General features: G+C 42.2%; 1 protein-coding gene across 2 annotated transcripts in view; it reads right to left on the bottom strand.

Moving 5' to 3' along the window:
* Positions 1–10,000, bottom strand: part of LOC127009667 (guanylate cyclase 32E-like) — a 318,091-nt gene that overhangs the window by 51,314 nt on the left and 256,777 nt on the right. For both annotated transcript variants that reach the window (XM_050882945.1, XM_050882946.1), the window contains exons 14-16: positions 6,710–6,788; positions 4,765–4,879; positions 459–638 (exon numbers count right to left, since the gene is read on the bottom strand). In XM_050882945.1, coding sequence (XP_050738902.1) covers positions 459–638; positions 4,765–4,879; positions 6,710–6,788 — 374 coding nt within the window. The remainder of the gene's footprint in view (positions 1–458; positions 639–4,764; positions 4,880–6,709; positions 6,789–10,000) is intronic.

Here is a 10,000-nt window from a genome sequence, read left to right as displayed (position 1 = left end):
TGGGGTCTGTGTGGTCTGATTTTCTATGTAAATCTATGTCAATCTCTCTCTCTCTCTCTCTCTCTCTCTCTCTCTCTCTCTCTCTCTCTCTCTCTCTCCTTACCTCCCAACTTCTTTCCTGTTCCAATTACTCAGCATCCTCGTCCTCCCTACTACCCTAGCATTCTTCTCTCCTTACCTTTCAGTATCTTTCACCTTCTTATCACCTCAGCATCTTCTCTTTCCTCTCCCTGCTACCCCAGCATCTCTTTTTCTCCTTATCTTCAACATCTTTGCTCTCTCTATTATCTTAGCATCCTCTTTCTCCTTAATTCTCAACAAGTTTCCTCTTTCAATTACCTCGGCATCCTCTTTCTCCTCTTCCTAACTCTCCTTACCCCTCAACACCTCTCATCTCCCAATCACCTCACCATCCTCTCCATCCTCCCCTCACCACACCAGTCCAAGCTACAACCCACCGTCTTAAGCTCCTTCTTGATCCTCCTGGTGACGTCCACGGCCCTGCTGGAGATCGGCTTGACGGCCACCACGCGCCCCTTGTACGTGCCCAGCTGCGTGTGGACACTTGCGAAGCGGCAGTCCAGGTCAAGGTTACTGTTGAGGGAGAGCTGGCTGGTTCTGATGGACGCGTAGAGGCCCTGTGGGGAAGACGAGGTGTGGTTAGGTTAGCTTAGTGGTGATGGTGATGATGGTAGAGACGAAGAGGAGTAGTGTGAGGAAGAGAAGGAAGACAGAAATATAGAGTAAAAAACAAAACAGATAATGAAACGTAGGAAAGGTTTTAAGGGATGAAGAAGAAAATAACTTGAGTGAAGCTGTGTGTGAGAGAGGTTAGGTTCGGTTAGGTTAGGTTACGATAGGTGAGGTTAGTGCTGGTGTTAGAGAGAAAGAAGATGAAGATGAGGAAGAGATATACTTTCATCTTGAGGCAGTGTAGATGGTGGATGGTACAAAGGAAGAGAACCAGGAGAAATGGGATGAAAAAGAGAAGGAGAAAGACACAGAAAAATAAAGAACCGACAGTGAGCTAGCAGAAAGGATACTGTGGAATGAAGAAAATAAATTGAGTAGAGAGAGTGACCCTGGGAGAAAGAAAAGGTGAAGTTAGGTTAGTGGCGGTGGTGGTGGGGTGTTAGTGGTGGTAGAGAAGAAAAAAGAGGAGTAAGAGGAAGAGAAGAAAGAAAGCAGACATAGAGTGAAGAACAGACAGCGAGCTAGGAGAAAGGGTTTTAATGGATGAAGAAGAAAATAAAACAAGGTGATTTTAGATTTTTTTTTAAACAAAGGAGACAGCTCAAGGGCTGCAAAAAGAGTGTAGAAAAAAAGCCCGCTACTCGCTGTTCCCGCAGTCGACAAAAGTAAAGAGTGGCCAAAAGAGAGGTCTATGAGAGGTCATAGGCAGGAGGAAATACAGACGAAGGAAGGCTGTTCCAGAGTTTACCTGTGTAAGGGATGAAAGAGTGAAGTTGCTGGTTAACTCTTGCATAAGGGGTTTGGACAGTATAGGGATGAGCTAGAGTAGAAAGTCGAGTGCAGCGGGGCCGCGAGAGGGGGGGAGGCATGCAGTTAAGGGATGAAAGAGTGAAGATGCTGGTTAACTCTTGCATAAGGGGTTTGGACAGTATAGAGATGAGCTAGAGTAGAAAGTCGAGTGCAGCGGGGCCGCGAGAGGGGGGGAGGCATGCAGTTAGCTAGTTCAGAAGAGCAGTCAGCATGAAAATATCGATAGAAGATAGAAAGATAGGCAACATGGCGGCGGAATTTAAGAGGTAAAAGGCTGTCAGTATGAGTAGGGGAGTTGATGAGACGAAGAGCCTCTGACTCTACTCTGTTCAAAAGAGCTGTGTGAGTGGAGGCCCCCGACACATGTGATGCATACTTCATACGAGGGCGGACAAGGCCCCTGTATATGGACAGCATTTGTGCGGGGGAGAAGAACTGGCGGAGACGATACAGAACGCCCAACCTCGACGAAGCTGACTTAGGTTAGGTTAGCTTAGTGGTGATGGTGCTGATGGTAGAGACGAAGAGGGGTAGTGTGAGGAAGAGAAGAAAAAACACGAGATATAGAGTAAAAAAACAAAAAACAAAAAAAAAACAGGAAATGAAAAGTAGGAAAGGTTTTAAGGGATTAAGAAGAAAAATAACTTGAGTGAAGGTGTAAGAGAGGGAGAGGAGGATGTACTCGTGGTCAAAGAAAAGAGGGGATGAAGGAGAAAGAGGAAGAGAGAGAGGGGAAGGATATAAATTCAACTTGAGGCAATGTAGACTGTGAGTGGGATGAAAACGGAAAATAAGTTGAATAAAGGAATGCGAGAGAGAGAGAGAGAGAGAGAGAGAGAGAGAGAGAGAGAGAGAGAGAGAGAGAGAGAGAGAGAGAGAGAGAGAGAGAGAGAGAGAGAGAGAGAGAGAGAGAGAGAGAGAGAGAGAGAGAGAGAGAGAGAGAGAGAGAGAGAGAGAGAGAGAGAGAGAGAGAGAGAGAGAGAGGACATAAATTTAACTCGAGGTAGTGTAGGTTATGAGTGGTGAGGGGATAAATCATGGCACAGGGTCGGAGGAGAGAGGGGGAGAGGAGTGGGAGGGAGAGGAAGAAGGAGGGAGAGTAAACAGAGTATGTGAGGAGGAAGATTAAGAAAGATGAGGGTGGACAAACTTGAATATTTATTACTTGAGACGCCTATGAGAGAGAGAGAGAGAGAGAGAGAGAGAGAGAGAGAGAGAGAGAGAGAGAGAGAGAGAGAGAGAGAGAGAGAGAGAGAGAGAGAGAGAGAGAGAGAGAGAGAGAGAGAGAGAGAGAGAGAGAGAGAGAGAGAGCTGGGGAGAAACGAGGTGTGGAGGGAGGGAGGGAAAGGAAGTTTGTATTTGTTTGTGGAGGAATGAGAGAGAGAGAGAGAGAGAGAGAGAGAGAGAGAGAGAGAGAGAGAGAGAGAGAGAGAGAGAGAGAGAGAGAGAGAGAGAGAGAGAGAGAGAGAGAGAGAGAGATTCAATTAGTTCTGTAAACGAAAAAAATAATGAGTGTGGACGAAGAGGAGGAGGAGGAGGAGGAGGAGGAGGAAGAGGAAGAGGAAATAAATCAGCGAATAAGAAGACACAAAAAACAACAACAAAAAAAGAAAGAAATGTATGAGAATGATGAATGAGTTGAGGTTTGCAGCAAAATGACACACAAAAGTTTAAAATACATCGAACGGAGACTTAAAATGAGAACCTTGTATGGAAAATAGCGGGCTTTTTTTTTATTATTGTTTTCCTTTTTTTGTGCCCTTGTGCTGTCTCCTTTGCTGTAAAAAAAAAAAAAAGTGAACAACGTAATTAAATGCAAAACCATCGCATGTATAAACCGTCAAATCCTGTACCGTCCCATCGTTTAATCTTTGCTGCTGTTTTCCGGTTTTCATGATTTTTCCTTCCTTTGGCGTCTATTCAATCTTTTCGTGTTGAAGTTTCGGACATCCCCCAAAACTTTCCTGCTGCCGTGGGTCAAAAGCTGTGTTAGTTTTGCCAATATTTTCGTTCCCCTTCGAGTTTGCACTTATATACATTTTGCGGCTCTTTACGGGATCTTGAGTGTTTTTTTTTTCTTTTTGCTTATTAGTGTAATGCCGCGTTTCATTATAGGTTATTAAGAAGCGATGAATAGGAAATGAGTATAGATAACCAGCATGGCGGTCTATTTTTTCTTCGTCTTCTTCTTCTTCTTTTTCTTCTTCTTCTTCTTCTTCTTCTTCTTCTTCTTCTTCTTCTTCTTGTTTTCTTGTTCTTGTTTTCTTGTTCTTGTTCTTTTCTTGTTTTCTTCTTGTTCTTCGTCTTCTTGTTCTTATTCTTCATGTTCTTCTTGTTCTAGTTTTCTTGTTCTTGTTCTTCTTGTTCTTGTTTTCTTGTTCTTGTTGTTCTTGTTCTTGTTTTCTTGTTCTTGTTGTTCTTGTTTTCTTGTTCTTGTTCTTCTTGTTCTTCTTATTCTTGTTTTCTTATTCTTGTATGTCCTCTACTTCACATCTAAAAGCTCACGCACAATCTGTTTTCGAGTTGTGTATGTGTGTGTGTGTCTGTGTGTGTGTGTGTGTGTGTGTGTGTGTGTGTGTGTTCGCGCTCCAAGCAAAAAGTCAGCCTCGGGGACACGATCAGATAGCGGCTGGCAGCGGCATCATATGTGTGTCTCTGTGGCGCCAAGCACGTCATTATGTGTATCGCCTGACACCTGGCGCGGCGGGGACGTCATGCAGACAACCTTGGAGAAGAGGAGAAGAGGGCGGTGAAGGAGGAGGAGAAACAAACAGAAAGAAGAGGAGGAGGAGAGAGGGTAGAGAAGGAGATGGTGGTGACACGGAAAGAGGATGCATAACACAGAGGAACTGGAGGAGATAGTTGTAAGAGGGGTTGAAGGAGTAGGAGAAGGGATAGAGGAGGAGGGATAAAGGAGGGATAGAGGAGAAGGGATAGAGAGAGGTTCGATACATAGATAGTGATAAAGGAGGAAGAGGGGAAGGAGAAAGAGTAATAAAGAAAGAGAGATAAAGAGAAAAGGACCATAAAGGAACTAGAAGGAGTGACCTCGTGTGAATATACATGTACGGTAAGAGAGATAAAGAAAGGAAAGGAGAGAGAGGGGAGAAGAGGAAAATACGAAGAGCAATAGAAGGAAAGGAGAGAAGAGGAATAATAAGAAGAAAGAACGAGACTAGGAGATGAAAATACCACCACCACCATCGCAACAACAACAACAACAACAACAACAACACTAATAATACCAACACCAGCACTTACTCTCGAGAGCTTGTTAGCGGCGGGGATGTGGTTAGGCGTCCACTCGTTGATCTTAATATCCTTGTAGTCAATTTTCCACAGCAAACTGTCCAACTCCTGCTCGTAACGCCAGTTCCTGAGAGAGAGAAGGGGGAGGGAGGGAGAGAGAGAGGGAGAGGGAGAGAGAGAGAGAGAGAGAGAGAGGTTCAGTTTCCATTGTTAAAAAAAGAGTCCTCGTTATTTTCTTTTCTGTATCGATAACAAGGTAATAATTAACGGTCTATTCACAGGCTCTCTCTCGTTTCATGTGTCGTTGGTTTATGTAATCCATCCCTGTCTGTCTGTCTGTCTGTTCGTTTGTCTGTGTGTCTTCCGATCTATGAATTCATCTCTTATGTTGTTCATTTGCTAGATTTTCCAGTCATTAATTGAGACACCTTGCTTATCTTTCTGTCCAAATTGGTCTGTAGTTGGAACCTAGCCATATGTCTTTCTTGGGGCTTTTGCGTGTGCTAGTATGTGTGACTCGATGTCTGTCTGTCTGTCTGTCTGTCTGTGTGTTAGTTTGTCTGCCTGTTTGTCTGTATTTATTTATCCATATATTTATTTATGAACTGACCGCATGTGTCTGTTGCCTCTATTCCTATCCATTTCAAATTCATGTTTAAACTCCATTCATTATCCAAGGGGCATTCTATATATATGCAGCTATCGCCTACGTCCAGCAAGTGTGTTTTGATCATTAATATTGATCAGATAATGGAAGAGTTTGGTGAAGATATTATTGCCAGCAGACCATGACACGTTGACAGTCTTTCTGCTGCCCACTCTTCCATGTTTCCTCTACCTCTTCCTGAACACCCAATTATCGTACTCATCACATTGCATTTTCCTAGTTTCTGACCGAGAGCTATAGCAAAAAATAGAAACAAACATCAATAAATAAGAGTTTTAACGCTAACATTAATTTTCTGGTGTTATTTGTGTAGGTACGATAGTCTGAGGCTTAAGAATGATGAATACAAGGTGGTGAATACGATAATCTGGCAACGATGCTCCTGATCCTTTTTCTTATCCCTCTTTCTTCTCTTCCTCCTTTTTCTTTTTCGTCTTTCATTTCCTTTGATTCTTTGATTTCTCTTCCTCCATTAATCTTTTTTTTTCCTTACGTTTGCTCTTTTTTCTTAATTTTTGCTCCGTTTCCTCCTCCTCCTCCTCCTCCTCCTTTTTCTCTTTCGTCTTTCACTTCCTTTGATTCTTTGATTTCTCTTCCTCCATTAATCTTTTTTTTTCCTTACGTTTGCTCTTTTTTCTTAATTTTTGCTCCGTTTCCTCCTCCTCCTCCTCCTCCTCCTCCTCCTCCTCCTTTTTCTTTTTCGTCTTTCATTTCCTTTGATTCTTTGATTTCTCTTCCTCCATTAATCTTTTTTTTTCTTACGTTTGCTCTTTTGTCTTTCACTTCCTTTGATTCTTTGATTTCTCTTCCTCCATTAATCTTTTTTTTTCCTTAGGTTTGCTCTTTTTTCTTAATTTTTGCTCCGTTTCCTCCTCCTCCTCCTCCTCCTTCCCTTTCCTCCTCCTCCATCTCCTCTTGCTCATACACCTCCTCCTCCTTTTCCTTTCTCTCTTTTCGTTTTCTGATTCCTTTAATTCTTTCTCCTCCTTCTTTTCTTCCTCCGCAAACTCCTTTTTCTTACTTTTTCCTCCTAATCTTACTATTTTTGGTTAATTTCCTCCTCCTCCTCCTCCTCCTTGTATAATTGTCCTTGTATAATTCGCTGGTAAGGCCCCACCTGGAATACGCCGTGCAATTCTGGTCTCCAAATTCCATGTTTCCTTCTCCTCCTCCACTACCAATACTTTCTAATCCCCTACAAACCCAATTTTCCTATTTTTTCCCAAATTTTCCCTCTTTTTCCATCCCAATCTTTTCTCTCCAAATTCTCCTTCTCTTTCATTTCCTTACCTATAGGCGACGAGGGAGACGACGAGGAGAAGGAGAACGACGCCTCCAGTCACGCCGGCGATGATCTCTCCTGTCTGGGCTGTGGAGAGAGAGAGAGAGAGAGAGAGAGAGAGAGAGAGAGAGAGAGAGAGAGAGAGAGAGAGAGAGAGATTAACACTTGATGCAGATAATGCGATGTTGCAAGACTTGATATTAGGTAGATTGACACGAGTTATTGTGCTGAAATGTGTGTGTGTGTGTGTGTGTGTGTGTGTGTGTGTGTGTGTGTGCTTGAGCCGGCGGATATCCACTTAAAAATCACACACACACACATACACACACACACACACACACACACACACACACACACACACACACACACACACACACACACACACACACACACACACCTGCCAGCCAGACCATCTAATCAGCACGGCTAATTACCTGGTTAATATTGCACCTGTTGACACGAAATACGCTAGACGCGACGAGCTCACCTGACGTAAACACACCCATTAAAACCCAGGTGAAAGCGGCCTCCATCACACACACCTGCCTCCCGCACCGGCCCGCCCGATCCCTGACATGTTACCTGCTAATTAGGCGCGGCACAGGTGAAAATGTCTGCCGTAATCATTATATGGAGATCTTTTAGTTGCTTTTTTAATGAGCTCGTTGGATGGTTTTATAATAATGTGCTACAGTATGGTAATAATATGTAGAATAAAGGCGATTTAGGTGAAGTATTTGTATAATTTTCACGTTTTGGCCACGCTACTCTATTCAGGAGCAGTAAGTAGCGGGCTTTTTGTTTTTTTTTCATTATTTTTTATTTTTTTCTACGCCCTTGCACTGTCTCCTCTGCTGTAAAAAAAAAAAATAATAATAATAATAACATTGGTGAGAAATCGCAGCAACGGGTATACAGTGAATACATTTAGGCTCAGGAAGGAAATAAAAAACAAAAACAAAAAAACAAAACTGGTTCCTGAATATGGTGGTGGATAAATGGAGCAAACCGAGCAGATGATGCAAACACGATTGAAAGCTCTGAATGGAGGCTAGACAAGTTTACGGATCGGGAGAGGTTAGTGAGTAGCCCGTCCTCGGAGGCTGTAATGTGAATATATGTTGGTCATCCATCCTACTGTGACCTTATATCCTTGCGTATCCATTTATAGGTTGGAGAAGGTTAAATTATATGAGGATAGGGACTAGATATTCTTAAAGTTATGTCTGATGTTCGTAAGAAGGATACCCACTTAGGATTAGGATAGAATAGGTTGGTCTAGGCCAGGTCCACTTACGATAGGTGACAGGCATACATAAATTTAGGTTAGATATATCTACTAATGCATTCATAATAAAAAGTGTACTTATTTTAGATTTAGATTGTTTTGTCAGATAAGGCCAGGTCAGGTTAGGAGGGGTTAGGTAATTTCAGGACAAATATCAATGGGAACTAATTATGCAAAAAGTCAGCCTAGATCATTGTATACTAAGATGTACTTAAAGAGTTTAAGTTAGGTCATATCAGGCCAAATCAGGGCATGTTTGGTCAGCTCAGGTCAAAGGAGGTGTACATAATGCGAAGTTAGTTTAGGTTAGGTTTGTGTGGGTTAGATCAGGTCAGGTTAGGTTAGGTTAGGGTAAGTCAGGTCAGGTTAGGTCAGATAAGGTCAGCTTAGGTCAAACAGGTGTGTGTGTGTGTGTGTGTGTGTGTGTGTGTGTGTGTGTGTGTGTGTGTTTATATATATATATATATATATATATATATATATATATATATATATATATATATATATATATATATAAACTTATATATCATCATCATCATCATCATTATTTCGTTTAACGTCCGTTTTCACTCTTCCTGAGCAGTTGGACGCTTTATGTCTCTCCTCCATTCTACTCTGTCTTCTGCCCGATGCTCATCCAATCCCATCAGTGCCAAGTCTTCGTGTATACACCTTCTCCACGTTTTCCTAGGTCTACCAACTGATCTACTTCCTTCTATCTCCAATCTCCCCAAAATCCCAGCACTGTATCGTACCCTGCCCTCTTTACATGTTCAAACCACCAGAGTCATTCCCTTCTGAGCACTGTTTCCAGGTCCTCTACTCCACATCTGTTAGCTACATCTACACTGGACACTGTCTTGCCACCTGATCCTCGTCATATACCTCAGCATTCTGCGATCACTTGCTCTCAATACCTCCATCAATTTTCTTGTTAGATCCCATGTTTCTGCTCCATACAACATCACTGATCTAATACACGCTTGGTACACCCCTGCTCTGCTCTTTAGAAGGATGCTACGATTCACTTCTAAAGTAGCCACCTCCCTCCACTTTAACCACGCTGCCGCCACTCTCGCTCTCATTGTCCTCTCCACTCCCGCCTCACAGTCCAGAACATCTCCCAAATAACAGAAATGTTCTATCTCATCCAGCTTTCCTCCATTCACCTCTAGTTAATCCCTCTCAGTTTCTTGTCCTTGCTGTCTCCTTACACAAGCTGGGCATGTAGAATTCTGCACTCTTCTTACATTTCTGAGGCCTGAGCATCTATGGTGTCACCACTGCCTGCAACATGTGCACAAGACTGAATTTATACCTACTCCCTTCCAACAGCATCTACATGGATATTTTCCTGATTTAATCTTTTCTCTTGCTTCTTTTCCAGTCACCATGTACTTTGTTTTTTCCATATTAATGTTCAAACCTCTCTCCTCCATTCCTTCCTTCCATTTATTAAACTTTTCTTTCTCTCTTTCTGCTGTCTCTTCATTTACTACCACGTCATCTGCATACAGCAGCTCCCATGGTGCCTCTCCTCTTGCTTCCTTTGTGGCCTCCTCCATTATTATTATAAACAAGAGTGGGCTAAGGGCAGATTCCAGGTGAACTCCCACTCCAATTTCGAACTCATCTGATGTTCCCACCACTGTTTTCATTCTCGATTTTGTACCTTCATATAGTCCCATCACCGATTCAACCAATCTTTCTGGTACTCTTTGCCTTCTCAAAGCCCATCTTATAATTTCCCTTGGTACTCTGTCAAATGCCTTCTCTAGATCTACAAAAACATATGATACAATCTCCTCCTCTTCTCCAAAAACCTTTCCTGAAGACCTCTCATAGTATATATTGCTTCATTTGTTGATCTCCCAGGGCAAAAGCCAAACTGACATTTATCAATTCTTATTATCCTTCTCTTATATATATATATATATATATATATATATATATATATATATATATATATATATATATATATATATATATATATATATATATATATATATAT

The sequence above is a fragment of the Eriocheir sinensis genome, chromosome 41, assembly GCF_024679095.1.
Source record: "Eriocheir sinensis breed Jianghai 21 chromosome 41, ASM2467909v1, whole genome shotgun sequence".
Lineage (NCBI taxonomy): Eukaryota > Metazoa > Arthropoda > Malacostraca > Decapoda > Varunidae > Eriocheir > Eriocheir sinensis.
The sequence above is the reverse complement of the archived record's forward strand: the minus strand, read 5'-3'. Positions and strand labels throughout refer to the sequence as shown.